At 37.5% G+C, this 15,816-nt stretch overlaps 1 protein-coding gene across 1 annotated transcript in view; it reads right to left on the reverse strand.

Annotated features, from left to right (window-relative positions):
- Positions 1-15,816, reverse strand: part of LOC121370406 (propionyl-CoA carboxylase alpha chain, mitochondrial-like) — a 50,083-nt gene that overhangs the window by 11,067 nt on the left and 23,200 nt on the right. The window contains exons 13-20 of the mRNA XM_041495612.1: positions 15,079-15,153; positions 12,980-13,048; positions 10,537-10,612; positions 7,676-7,786; positions 5,286-5,388; positions 4,190-4,292; positions 2,863-2,961; positions 1,444-1,497 (exon numbers count right to left, since the gene is read on the reverse strand). Of these exons, the coding sequence (XP_041351546.1) occupies positions 1,444-1,497; positions 2,863-2,961; positions 4,190-4,292; positions 5,286-5,388; positions 7,676-7,786; positions 10,537-10,612; positions 12,980-13,048; positions 15,079-15,153 (690 nt within the window). The remainder of the gene's footprint in view (positions 1-1,443; positions 1,498-2,862; positions 2,962-4,189; positions 4,293-5,285; positions 5,389-7,675; positions 7,787-10,536; positions 10,613-12,979; positions 13,049-15,078; positions 15,154-15,816) is intronic.

The raw sequence follows: 15,816 nt of genomic DNA on the forward strand, positions 1-15,816 counted from the left end.
ACTCACCACTGTTCCAAATGGGAGGGGAACCTTGGCTTTAAAATGTACAGTTCAAAGACTACTCACCACTGTTCCAAATGGGAGGGGAACCTTGGCTTTAAAATGTACCGTTCAATGACTACTCACCACTGTTCCAAATGGGAGGAGAACCTTGGCTTTAAAATGTACAGTTCAAAGACTACTCACCACTGTTCCAAATGGGAGGGGAACCTTGGCTTTAAAATGTACAGTTCAAAGACTACTCACCACTGTTCCAAATGGGAGGGGAACCTTGGCTTTAAAATGTACAGTTCAAAGACTACTCACCACTGTTCCAAATGGGAGGAGAACCTTGGCTTTAAAATGTACAGTTCAAAGACTACTCACCACTGTTTCAAATGGGAGGGGAACCTTGGCTTTAAAATGTACAGTTCAAAGACTACTCACCACTGTTCCAAATGGGAGGGGAAACATGGCTTTAAAATGTACCGTTCAATGACTACTCACCACTGTTCCAAATGGGAGGGGAAACTTGGCTTTAAAATGTACCGTTCAAAGACTACTCACCACTGTTCCAAATGGGAGGGGAACCTTGGCTTTAAAATGTACAGTTCAAAGACTACTCACCACTGTTCCAAATGGGAGGAGAACCTTGGCTTTAAAATGTACAGTTCAAAGACTACTCACCACTGTTCCAAATGGGAGGGGAACCTTGGCTTTAAAATGTACAGTTCAAAGACTACTCACCACTGTTCCAAATGGGAGGAGAACCTTGGCTTTAAAATGTACAGTTCAAAGACTACTCACCACTGTTTCAAATGGGAGGCGAACCTTGGCTTTAAAATGTACAGTTCAAAGACTACTCACCACTGTTCCAAATGGGAGGGGAAACATGGCTTTAAAATGTACCGTTCAATGACTACTCACCACTGTTCCAAATGGGAGGGGAAACATGGCTTTAAAATGTACAGTTCAAAGACTACTCACCACTTCCAAATGGGAGGGGAACCTTGGCTTTAAAATGTACAGTTCAAAGACTACTCACCACTGTTCCAAATGGGAGGAGAACCTTGGCTTTAAAATGTACAGTTCAAAGACTACTCACCACTGTTCCAAATGGGAGGAGAACCTTGGCTTTAAAATGTACAGTTCAAAGACTACTCACCACTGTTTCAAATGGGAGGGGAACCTTGGCTTTAAAATGTACAGTTCAAAGACTACTCACCACTGTTCCAAATGGGAGGAGAACCTTGGCTTTAAAATGTACAGTTCAAAGACTACTCACCACTGTTTCAAATGGGAGGGGAACCTTGGCTTTAAAATGTACAGTTCAAAGACTACTCACCACTGTTCCAAATGGGAGGGGAAACATGGCTTTAAAATGTAGTTCAAAAGACTACTCACCACTGTTCCAAATGGGAGGGGAAACTTGGCTTTAAAATGTACCGTTCAAAGACTACTCACCACTGTTCCAAACAGTCTTAGGTGGTACTGGCCTCCTCCAAGTCTCACTGTCAACTGCAAAATAACATTAAACATTATAAATAAAATTAAAACAAATACATATAAATAAGATTAAAACAATTTTAACTGAGCAGTAGCACATTTGGTTATGTAAGGCTGGTAAGAACCTAGGGTTGATAGCTTTAAAGACCAAACAAATTCAAAGACTTTCAAAGATTTTTACACAGCGGTCAAGGACAATAGAATGCGATAAAAATACCAAATCAGTTCGTGTACGTTGCTATCCATGGCAAAAAAGTTACCTTTTTTACATGTATCATGACAGATTAAACCTTGTAACTGGAAAATCTCAAATGCATGGAGCTGTAAAATATATCATCATTGCTTTGGCTATGATTTGTGAGAATTTAAAGACTTTTAAATACTTTTATTACAATTCAACGACTTTCAATGAGTTTAAAGACTGCTATGAACCCTAAGAACCAATTTCCAGGGCCCATATTTTCACAGCTATCTTACAGCTATGATAGCTTCGAAAATCTGTAGTCGGGGCATAATATTTCAAGTGAATCTTTGTTCTGTTCACATGTCGGTTTTGCAACTTTAAAAAAAAAAAAACTGCAAAACTGTTACATTCTAAAATTAAAATTTGCTAATAGCCGAGTTTTAAACAGATCTTTGAAGAGTCTGTTAATTTAGTCTTAAAATACATATAGAACATCAGTGTATTACAGAACCACTGTTCAAGTGTTTTAAACAGGTGTTTGAAGAGTCTGTTAATGTAGTCTTAAAATACATATAGAACATCAGTGTATTACAGAACCACTGTTCAAGTGTTTTAAACAGGTGTTTGAAGAGTCTGTTAATTTAGTCTTAAAATACATATAGAACATCAGTGTATTACAGAACCACTGTTCAAGTGTTTTAAACAGGTGTTTGAAGAGTCTGTTAATGTAGTCTTAAAATACATATAGAACATCAGTGTATTACAGAACCACTGTTCAAGTGTTTTAAACAGGTGTTTGAAGAGTCTGTTAATGTAGTCTTAAAATACATATAGAACATCAGTGTATTACAGAACCACTGTTCAAGTGTTTTAAACAGGTGTTTGAAGAGTCTGTTAATTTAGTCTTAAAATACATATAGAACATCAGTATATTACAGAACCACTGTTCAAGTGTTTTAAACAGGTCTTTGAAGAGTGTTAATTTAGTAATTTTTTACACTGACCCCCCCCCCCCCCCCCCCCCCATATACATACATACATAGATGCTACCACTCCCAAAATCCTAGATCTGCTGCTAAAGTTGAATTGGTTTATACATCATACCAACTTTTTTATACCATAAATTGAGGAGCAAACCCACCCACTGAGTTGACTAATACTCAACGATATACAATACCTTCTGTATGACATACCTGTAATATCCGTTCCTGGCCATTCACCAGTGTATGCATGATGGGCAATACAAAACTTATATTACCAGTCACTGTCATAGTGTCTCCCTCCACATCAACCTGTTAAATACAAAACATATTACCAGTCACTGTCATATTGCCTCCCTCCACATCAACCTGTTAAATACAAAATATATTACCAGTCACTGTCATATTGCTTCCCTCCACATCAACCTGTTAAATACAAAATATATTACCAGTCACTGTCATATTGCCTCCCTCCACGTCAACCTGTTAAATACAAAACATATATTACCACTCACTGTCATAATGTCTCCCTCGACATCGACCTGTTAAATACGAAACAAATATTACTAGTCACTGTCATAGTGTCTCCCTCCACATCGACCTGTTAAATACAAAACATATATTACCAGTCACTGTCATAGTGTCTCCCTCCGCATCAACCTGTTAAATACAAAACATATATTACCAGTCAGTCATAGTGTCTCCCTCCACATCAACCTGTTAAATACAAAACATATATTACCAGTCACTGTCATAGTGCCTCCCTCCACATCAACCTGTTAAATACAAAACACATATTACTAGTCACTGTTATAGTGCCTCCCTCCACATCAACCTGTTAAATACAAAACATATATTACTAGTCACTGTTATAGTGCCTCCCTCCACATCAACCTGTTAAATACAAAACATATATTACTAGTCACTGTTATAGTGCCTCCCTCCACATCAACCTGTTAAATACAAAACATATATTACCAGTCACTGTCATAGTGTCTCCCTCCACATCAACCTGTTAAATACAAAACATATATTACCAGTCACTGTCATAGTGTCTCCCTCGACATCAACCTGTTAAATACAAAACAAATATTACCAGTCACTGTCATAATGTCTCCCTCCACATCAACCTGTTAAATACAAAACATATATTACCAGTCACTGTCATAGTGTCTCCCTCCACATCAACCTGTTAAATACAAAATATATATTACCAGTCACTGTCATAATGTCTCCCTCGACATCAACCTGTTAAATACAAAACAAAACAAAAGACAATTTTTTTTTTTTGATCAAGTATATCAGTAGAATCTCATTGGGTCGAACTTGGAAGGGTCGAATACACCATGATGCTCAAACCAAAAACGAAGTCCCGAATTACACTTACACGTTGTTGACTGAATGGTTAGGTTGAATTGCCCAATGAGTTGCAACATTTTTTCCAAGCACCAACGGGGTTCAAGCCAACGTGATTCAACTGTATTTGAAAAAGGACCATAAAAACAATTATTATATTAGTTGTTAAAGACATCTCACGTACCTCGTAACTATTTTCAAATTTTCTGACAACTGCTGGAATCTGTTTGTTCAGCACCTGCACACTGACTGGCCACTCTGATCGAGTGTCAGGATGACTGGGTAATCTGCGTTTTAAAAAAACAAGAGACATAATATTTAGGACACAAATTCTGCAGAATGAACTGTGTCTCACCTTCTATTTGGAGAATAAAGAAATAATCTGCAGTAATGTTGTTAAGAATAGAAATAGCAGGTGAACATGAAAATATATTATACATGTCATGTGACCAAAACAGGAATGACACAATTTCATCGGTTTATCTTAAATATTAACACCATATATTAAAATTGCAGGCCCCAACCCTGACATTACAGATGTGTTCTGGGACAATAAATAATTAAAAAAACAACAGTGTTTGACAGTACAGGCCTGGGGACTAATTCACAATGGTCTCTTAGACTCTTGTTATTTCTTATACTTATTTCTGTACTTATATCCAATTAAGGTTCAAGCACCTGCTGTCCTGGGCATAACACCTCAGCTATCTGGGCTGTCTTTCCAGGACAGTGGGTTAGTGGTTAGTTGTTAGTTTAAGTGAGAGAGAAGTAGATGTAATGGCCTTACACCTACCCATTTAGTGGCCTTACACCTACCCATTTAGTGGCCTTACACCTACCCATTGAGTTGTTAAACTTGCTCTGGGTGGAAGCCGGTACCAGAATGCGAACCCAGTACCTACAAGCCATTTGTGTCAGTATTCAGCAAAAAAAAGAAAAAAGGTTTGTTTTGTTTAACGACACCACTAGAGCACATTAATTAATTTATTAATCATCGGCTATTGGATGTAAAAAGTAATTTTGACATATAGTCTTAGAGAAGAAACTTGCTACATTTTTTCCATTAGTAGCAAGGGATCTTTTATATGCACCATCTTACAGACAGGATAGCACATACCATAACCTTTAATATACCAGTCATGATGCACTGACTGGAACGAGAAATAGTGCAATGGGCCACCGAAGGAGATCGATCCCAAACCGACTGTGCAACAAGCGAGTGTTTTACCACTGGGCTACGTCCCGCCCCCAGTATTGAGCAACTGATGACTGACACTGACCGTGTTTGATTGGTGTATGTGGAGTATCGGAGATTATCCTTGATGTACACCACGGAGGCAAGAGCTACCAGTTCCTTTTCCTCCATAGGTGATAGCTGTTTGCCTGGAAACAAAAAACAGGTTTAAATTGCAGACCCGAGTTTTAAAATACTAAGACATATTTTTCACTATTAGAGCCATTTAGTATGATTCAACCTGCCTGAACCTCTTTTGGATACAGGCACGTAAATAAGTGACAGTATCATTCAAATCAGGCATTACGTACCTTTTTTCTGTTTAGAATATCCATTTCTGTATATACCTCAAGCTTTTCTGGTCACCCTCATGTTTGTAAGACATTGAAATGGATTTTTTTTTATAATTCTAAAAACACACGTACCTCTTAGAAGTCCATTTTTAGAGGGTATTTCCATGTTATAACATTAGTCACTTAATGGTTTCAGATGCAGACCCAAGTTTTAAAATACTAAGACATATTTGTCACTATTAAAGAGCTGTTTTGATCATTCAAATCAGGCATGTTACATACATTTTTTTTCTGTTTAGATATATCCATTTCTGTATATATCTGAAGCTTTTCTAGTTATCCTGGTGTTTATAATACATTCTAAAAACACACATACTTCTTAGAAGTCCATTTTTAGAGGGTATCTCCCTGTTATAACATTACAGACTCTTGTTTCACTCTACTGTAACTTTTCAAAATACAGTGAAACCCCTCTAAACCGGACACCCTTGGGACCAAGACAAATGTCCGGTTTTAAGAGGGATCCTGTTTAGAGAAGTTAAGTTATGTCCTGGTTTTTAAAAAGGGACTATGTACAATGTCCGGTTTTGAGGGAATTCCCGTTTACAGAGGGTTCGATCTTGAGAGATTTCATTGTATGTACACTAAATGTTCTAAACTTTATTCGAAAACAAGTAAGCCTTATATGTGACATTGTATTGACATTTTCAGTATGTATACTATACAGCAAATAAAACAAATTATGTCACCATTCAAGAGAAAAATCACACAAACCACGTCACTATACAAGATAGTTAGTTTTTCAATATTATTTTTTTTAATAAAATTGAAATAGTCTTTACTGGAAATGGAAACATATACCCAAAGGCAAAAGTTATTGTGACATGGATTGTTTAGAGTTATAAATTTGTGAATGGATTTATGGATGTAAATCAGAGAAAATGTGCATGAAACAGCTCAAAGAAATGCAACCAATCGGTTGTTGCAGCGATTGCATGCTTTGTGCAAGAAGCATGGAATATTTGGGAGAAATCCTGTCCAGTGTTCACCATAAAAGGCCAGACATTCAGTCACAAATCATTGCCACTTTGTGCAGCCTTCAGAAGTTTGATGCAATTTCGTCATGCCATGCCTCAGTGAAAATGACAGATGGCGAATCATAGGGATGCTTGAATCTGGGACCTTGCAGCATGACATCACACATCAATTCAACGTCCAGAGAAACACCATATGGCACTTATGGCAGCGATATCAACAAAACAACCAGGTCAGGGACTGTCCCTGAAGCGGCCGACCACCCGTGACAACCCCTCGCCTAGACACATGGATCCGAACCACGCATCTGCGAAGCAAGTTCCCAACCAGCAACCCTCACAGCCCATACCATCCCCGACAACAGAGGTGTATCAGCGAGGACACTCCGACAATGTCTACGCATCTACGGCATCTGTGCAAGACGCCCAGCCAGAAGGCCAATCCTGATGCCAGAACATTGACGTCGACGTTTCCAGTGGTGCAGACAACACCTGCAATGGACAGCACGTGACTGGAGACGTGTCCTCTTCACTGATGAATCCCATTTCATTCTCCAAAGATCTGACGGCAGGACACATGTTTACAGACGTCAAGGTGAACATTACGTCATGCTATGTGTTCTTGAAGGGGATCATTTTGGAGGTGGTGGCATTATGATATGGGGTGGACCCAGATGGTTGTGATTGAAGGCATTCCCAGGAACTTTCTCCATTGTTTAGTGGCCTCAATGACACAACGGTGCCAGGCCTGTATCAATGCTCAAGGTGGACACACTCGCTACTGACTGTGTGAACTTCGCTCTGGACCCCCTCTAGTGATGTGGCTCATTTGCATGTGGCAGGTGTGCCCTTTTCATAGACTATTACTCGTATCCATATCTTCGGACATTTCTCTTTCCATGTTATAACGTTTCATACACGGCAGTAAAAACTTATCATCAGTTATCTTGGTCTTTTGTGTGTCATAATAACTTTTGCCTTTTAGTACATGTAATGTCATCTACTGATATTTGACTACAACTTGGCAAGCACATTTATTGTCTGGTTTTAACTTTACTTTATTATTAAGTTAATATTTATTTAATATGAATCTGCAAAAAATATTTTACCCTTAAATCCTTCTGGGAATACTGATGGCAGGTAATCGGTACTGATGTCCCCGGCAACAAATCTGGGCTCGGTCAGAATGTCTCGTAACAAGGGGATATTGTGAGTCACACCTGTAAAAAAAAAGAGAAAAAAATATATATATACAGTCGAACCTGGTCTAACAGTCACCTGTACATAACGGTCACATGCCCGTAACGGCCACTATAAATCCCCCTCAATGCATTTCCTTCTTTATTTGACCTGTACATAACGGTCACCTGTCCTTAACGGCCAGCGGTCACTATTTTCCACCCAAAATCACAGGTTGAACTTGCTATAACGGTCACAAGATGATTGTCTTTACTTTTTCAGTCATCTTAAATTTTTTAAAATTAAATGTGTTTATATGGCCTTGTCATGTAAAAGCTTTGGGTTTATTTTCTGTCAAAGTAAAGTTCCATTGTAATTCTCTGATCGTAATTGAAAAACAAACAGGCACTCAGTAACTTCCGTTACTGGTGGGGTAATTCAATTGGTTCTCAGCATCCTCACTGAATAGTAGACGACTTCCCATTGGCTGTACATAATGTAATCTGTATGTATGGTCACTCTATTGAGTCTCGAGAAACTAAACAAATGAGGTATTATGTTAGGTGTTTCATTGTGTCTAGCCAGTCATGATTGTTAAATAAACATGAATTGTTGAAGGCGGCGGTCATTGCAGATGTCCCGTGTTTGGATTATTTAAGCGACTCCTGATCTTATTCAGCTGTAATCAACGGTCATACTCCACTGAAGGATTAGCGGTGACATAAAACAAACAAATGAGTTAAACATGCCACATGGGTAATAACCTTCAATTAAACAAAATATCTTCTGCAAGTCAATGTTAGCGTTTGTGAAATATATCAACGAATACGTTTGCATGCAAAATGCCACCGAAAAATCGTACTTTAACGTTAGAACAGAGAATCGACGTTATTAACAAATCTGAGAAAGGCACTTTAAGTGCGCGAAAGATCGCCGATCATTTTGGTGTAGGACGTTTTCAGATTAAGTCTATTTTAAAAAGGAAAGCTGATGTTCTGGCCGATTTTGACAATAATGTTTCAGCCGAAAGAAAAAGGCAGAAGAAAGCAACAGGCAATGATGACATAAACAAGCTAGTGTGGGAATGGTTTAAAAATGCGACATCTTTTTTTATGACAGTTGTGATATTCTTTAATATATGGGTTCTAATTTTGAACTTGTATATAAGGGTCACCTCTCTATAACGGCCACTTTTGTTAGGTCCCTTGGGTGGCCGTTATATACAGGTTTGACTGTATACATATAAATATAAAAAATAATAATAAAATAAATTAAATTAAAAACACTGAGTTTTATTTTTCCCTTAATAGGAGCGAAAGAATGTTTGTTTAACAGTATTTCTGAAGATTATGTATCAGATTTATCAAATATTTAACATCCAATAGTTGATGATTAAAGGGACTGAACTGAGTTTGCAGCCATTGTAAGATGTTTCAGACTCATAAAATATTTTATCGTCCATTAAAGGCTTTTGTAGGAGATATCGCTGGCACTATAATTTGCGATATCTCCTGCGATATTCTCCTAGGAGATATCGCTTCTTATAATCTTGATTGGTCAAATTGTAATCACAAGACATTATTCTGTTATGTCACTGTGTATGTTTCAGCGCTAACCTATCATTAGTGACGTCACGCCACTGTCGTTCTGCTAGTTAACGAGTCTACCTCTGCCAAATATAGTGACATTTAACCACCATTACTGACATTGTTTACAACTGTCGCAAATGAAAAGAATGAAAATGGATGATAAAAAGAATACTCCCCTCGTGTCTTGTGATATTGTAATTTATCAGTACTCGTTGATAAAAGTATATAATCCTCGGCAAGCCTTAGATTTCATACTTTTATCAACTCATGCTGATAAATGATGATATCACAAGACACTCGTAGAGTATCCTCTATTTAACAATTAAAATGACATACTAAATATAGTTTCATGTTCAGAATATGCGTGTATATCCAATGTGTTTCCGACCATCCTAATGTTTGTAAATAACCCAAACTGGATTTGATTTCCCAATAATTTCATACGTACTAAAATATATATATTAAAAAATAAAATGAAGTTTGACATAGTCCGACCAGAAACACACTTAATATACACTCACCGATAATTGATATAGAAACATTTGCAATTTTAGTAATTAAAACGTCTCTATTAGTCGACAACGTATGAACAATAAAAACAAACTGAGGAAAGTCCCTTTAATTATACAATATGCAAAATTGTTTCACAAAACAAGTTTACTGTTATGTTTGGACCAGTCCATTGACATGGCGAGGGGCAGTGACATAGGTCAGAGGTCAGGTCATATTATGGAAAGATATTTATTTTTATTTGTTATTCTAAAACCTGATAACATCCCATAATACAAGTTAAAGATCAACTATTTTGACGTGCACATTGACAGCAAGCTGTTGCGGCACATGTCTGTCGTGGGTGCACATTCAGACCACCACAGCCAGCTTCTCCGTCAAGACAGAGAGATCCCATAATTCATTCATTCATTTCAACTTATTTTTGTGCCTATATCCAATTAAGGTTCATGCATGCTGTCCTGGGCACACACCTCAGCTATCTGGGCTGTCTGTCCAGGACAGTGGGTTAGTTGTTAGTGAGAGAAAAGAGGGTGTAGTGGTCTTACACCAACCCATTTAGTCGTTACAATTCGCTCTGGATGGGAGCTGGTACCGGGCTGTGAACCCTGTACCTACCAGCCTTATGTCCGATGGTTTATAACCACGACACCACCGAAGCCGAAGATCCCATAATGACTAGACCCACCTACCTTTTATAACATAGGAGTCCAAAGCTTCGACCATGGTGGTAATGGCTTCTTGTCTGTCTTTTCCGTGTGTCACAAGCTGAATCAAAACAAAAACATATTTCAGAACATCAGTTATTTCCTACACAGAGATTATTATACAAGCTTGTGTGTCATACTGATTTTACGAAATGCTCTCGCTCAGGCAATACAAAAATCCTGACACGAGTTTCATAAAATCAGTATGACACACACACACACACACACAAACACACACACACACACACAAGAGAGTAATAATTTCTTTATTATCCATATTATTATTGTTATTTTTTTAATTAATAACATGGGCCATCTCAAAACATGTCAATCACAACTAGAAAGAGACGATGAAATGACGTCATATTTCACATGCACAGTCTGGGCTAGGACTGGAGAACAACATCATGTTATGATGTCGCTTCCCAAAATTACAACATTATACACACGTGCTTCGTATGATTATTATTAACTCGGTTGTTGAACCATGTGGATAATAAAAGAAACTATCAACATGTATTGCTTTAAAATCAAGTAAAATTTAACTGTCCACTTTATTTAAAAAAAACTTTTTATTATTATTCATTTTTTATTCCATTGCCCCACTTCCTTCTCTCCTTTGAATTCCATCTAATTTTTTCCTGATCTGGTAGATTCTTCTATATTTCAACTTCTTTTGCGGTCCACTTCCACATACCAGTCCTTATCTCTCCAACTAAAACATGTGCTGTCTCTTGTGGTTATCTGCCAAACATCTGGCATTTCCCCATCATCTATAGCTGTGGGCTTAAGTCTGACCACTTCAGAGAGTGTTCAGTGGTTACTTCTGGCATTGTTAATAGACACTTGCACTTATAACCACCTATAATACTCCCTGATTACCGGCGGTCGTTAGTTAGTAACTCAATACTTTATTAGTGCAAATCAAATTCAGCCAGTTACAAAATTTTGTTATCAATCTTTAAACTTCAATACACAATATTGTTAATTACTTGAAACCAATACCACTTAGCAATAGGCTCTTTTTAGAGAAGGAAGGAAATGTTTTATTTAACGATGCACTCAACACATTTTATTTATGGTTATATGGCGTCAGACATATGGTTAAGGACCACACAGATATTGAGAGAAGAAACCCGCTGTCGCCACTTCATGGGCTATTCTTGTCAATTAGCAGCAAGAAATCTTTTATATGCACCTTCCCACAGACAGGTTAGTACATACCACAGCCTTTGTTACACCAGTTGTGGAGCACTGACTGGAACGAAAAATAGCCCAATGAGCACAACGACAGGAATTGATCCTAAATCGACAGCACATTAAGTGAGCGCTGTACCACTGAGCTACGTCCCGCCCTCATACATTCCATCTATCCCCAAACTAAACAATGATCTTATTGTTTTTTCAGTAGTCAATATTTTGTCATCAAACTGATTTTGATTAGAAGCCACTTTTTATTAGTAGCCCATGTCACAAGCATTTGAATATACATTGTTAGGTAATATTTTGTTGAGGAAACATGAAGCACAGCCTTGTTAAGTAGTCCCATTCTGAAATGAAAATACCAGTATCGCCAATTGTCGAAAACCGTACGAAATCGAAAACCGTATTTTATTTCCGGGTATTTTGTAATGTCTGCACACGTTCGATCGTTGATACGACAAGAACTTCCTGTTAAGGAAGTACACTTAAAACAAATTTCCTTAAAAATGCGGGGAAAAAGTAAGAATAGGTTTTATGCACAGTGAAATGTATTATTACAGTTAATTTGCACCCTGGAATCTTAATGAATGTAATGCAAATGCATGCCTAAACAGTAACAAGTGCACAATGGAATCCACACAACAAAACACGTCTGCTAGAACTACCAAATGAGTAATGACGGATCATTTCTGGATAGCCGCTTTTAGGTCACGTGACTGTCATGTTACTGCTTTCGCGGGAAAAGCTGATTTTATGTTGTTGCCATTACGTTGATAACGTCATAGTACGGTTTTCGATAATGCTTTTAAAATGACATTTTCTTACTATCTGGTGTAATTTTTGATGGAACAGGGACAACATGCGAGTATGTACTTACCTTTTTATTTCAAAATTGAACAAGGTAAACATTAATGTCGTTAAATTGATAGCATGACTTGACTGAGCATGCACACCAGCCATTTCCTCTTAGTCGTATGGTTTTCAATTAAACGAGAATACTGCAGATGCACCATTCATCTCAATATCACTGCTCAATATCACTGATATACATTTGTGATGTCCAAACAAAAAACATGTCTTTGTCTCTGTGATAACTGTTTGTGACATTAAAAAATATTTATTAATTTTAAAAAATGTTGAGCCATTAGTGGATTCGATGTTCATTTACAATAAATGTTTTACAACAGTCTACATTGTTTGTCCAGCTTAAAGTAAACAATCTCACCTTGCAGATCATGGGATCGTAATAAATGCTGATATTACTGCCTTCCGTAACGCCACTGTCACAGCGCACCTGTGAAGAAAACAAACAAACAAAAGTTAAAAAAACAATATCAATCAAAGGAAATGAAATTTTGTTTGACAATACCACAGCACATTTTAAACTCCAACTATCTAATAATTTCAACATTTAGAAAAAAGAGAAGAAACCTGCTGCTGCCACATATTCTTCTCTTAATGATACAGCAGCAGTGATTCATGAGAGCAGTCATCAACGTTATAAAAACGTCTTTTGAACTCTACCTTACACAGAGATGCAAATATAAATGATTTTGTCATTTCAATTCTTACATGGCTCAATGTTGTTTGATTTTTGAAATAAATATGGAAAATGAAAAAAAAAAAAAATGAAAAAAAAAATTTGACCATCCAGAGTGTATCCAAGGTAAGATGACTTTTTGATGACTAATATTTTCTTGTTTAGAATATCAGCATCTGAATAATCAAGGTGTTTGATGTTGTCGAAATGATTGTTGAGTTTACCTCCCAATAATTCCATACATACAAAAAAATATATATATTTCAATGTAAAATGTAAAATCACAGCTACAAAGTCTACAAGAGAATATATATTCAATATATAGAGATTATTATACGAGCTTGTGTGTCGTAATGATTTTACAAAACAAGTATTAGGATTTTTTTTTTGCGAGAGCTGACATGAGTTTCGTAAAATCAGTATGACACACAATCAAGTGTAATAATTTCTTTATTATCCATATTATTATTGTAATTTTTTATGAATAACAAGGACCGTCTCAAAATGTTTCAACCACAACTAGAAGGAGATGACAAAATGACGTCATACTTCACATGCAAAGTCTGAACTAGGACTGGGGAAAACGTCATGTTATGACGTCGCTTCCCAAAATTACGTCATTACCCTTGTTATTACACGTGTGCTTCCGAAGTTTGTATGATGATTATTAACTCGGTTATGTTGAACCATGTGGATAATATGTAATTTTGGTGTACTTCGAGGTTAAACAGATGGAAATGGATTGGACATGTCTACAGAATGCCACTGACATCCATCCCAAGAGTGGCCATGCGCTGGACCTTTGGTGGCAAGAGAGTGAGAGGGAGAGAAGAACTGGAGAAGATCGGTGGAACGGGAGATGAAGGCTCTTGGGTGGAGTTGGGGCCAAGTAATGAAGCTTGCAACGGACAGACAACATTGGTGTTCTTTGGTGTCGGTCTTATGTATGACCACACATGAAGAGGATTAAGTAAGTAAATAAATACTTCAGGCAAATACAACACAGTGACAAATAAACAAGAACTCTCCAAAACAAACTAGCGGGTTTTCACCTCATATTTCTCTTCAAAAACGTAAAATGCTAAGTGTTTTTATATCTACCTTTCATTATTTTGCTTTAAAAGGACTATCCTTAGTTTACACAATGATGTTCTATGTAGGTCTGAGTTCCTGAGTTCCAGAGTAAGTCTGAGTACTGGAACGACAAGTCCGAAGCAGGCGAATCAGTAAGTACACTTGATCGTTCTCAAATAGCTGGGCAGATTGTAGCTTGGTGGTAGAGTGCTCACCCGAGGGGCAGTGAATCGTGGGATTGATTCCCCCAGATGTTTGTTTGTTCTTTAAAACCGGCCTCGGTGGCATCGTGGTTAAGCCATCGGACATAAGGCTGGTATGTATAGAGTTCGCAGCCCGGTACCGGCTCCCACCCAGAGCGAGTTTAAACGACTCAGTGGGTAGGTGTAAGGCCACTACAGCCTCTTCTCTCTCACTAACCACTAACAATTAACAACTAACCCACTGTCCTGGACAGACAGCCCAGATAGCTGAGGTGTGTGCCCAGGACAACGTGCTTGAATATTAATTGGATATAAGCACGAAAATAAGTTGAAATGAAATGAGTTTGCAGCCATTGTAAGATTTTTCTCTCTAACAGAGCCTTTTTGGTGATTAAAATTACATGATAAATATGTGGTCTCGTTATATAATATTCTTACATTACATTTGGTTACAAAAAAAAAGTTTTGGGCCAAATGACTGACAATATTTTGTGTCGTTAAACTTACATTTTCCATGCAGGTTGGTTCTACATATTTAGTCAGCCTTCCAATCGATGGCATACCAAAGTTCTTAAACGGATCCTATATAAAATAAAACAAATATAAAGTGGTATTAATACATTTTAATATTTGACATTATTTAATAAGAAAGAAAGAAATATTTATTTAATGACGCACTCAACACATTTTATTTACGGTTATATGGGGTCAGACATATGGTTACGGACCACCCAAATTTTGAGAGGAAACCCTCTGTCGCCACTACATGGGCCACTCTTTCCGATTAGCAGCAAGGGATCTTTTATTTGCGCTTCCCACAGGCAGGATAGCACAAACCATGGCCTTTGTTGAACCAGTTATGGATCACTGGTTGGTGCAAGTGGTTTACACCTACCCATTGAGCCTTGCGGAGCACTCACTCAGGGTTTGGAGTCGGTATCTGGATTAAAAATCCCATGCCTCGACTGGGATCCGAATGCAGTACCTACCAGCCTGTAGACCGATGGCCTAACCATGACACCACTGAGGCCGGTACATTATTTAATAATGCAAGTACATAAAAGGCTGTGGAATGTGCTATCCTGTTTATGGGATGATGAATATAAAAGATCCCTTGCCTCTAATGAAAAAAATGTAGCGAGTTTCCTCTCTAAGACTATATGTCACATTACCAAATGTTTGACATCCAGTAGCAGACAATTAATAAATCAATGTGCTCTAGTGGTGTTGTTAAACAAAACAAAG

Source organism: Gigantopelta aegis, chromosome 1 (genome assembly GCF_016097555.1).
Source record: "Gigantopelta aegis isolate Gae_Host chromosome 1, Gae_host_genome, whole genome shotgun sequence".
Taxonomy (NCBI): Eukaryota; Metazoa; Mollusca; class Gastropoda; order Neomphalida; family Peltospiridae; genus Gigantopelta; species Gigantopelta aegis.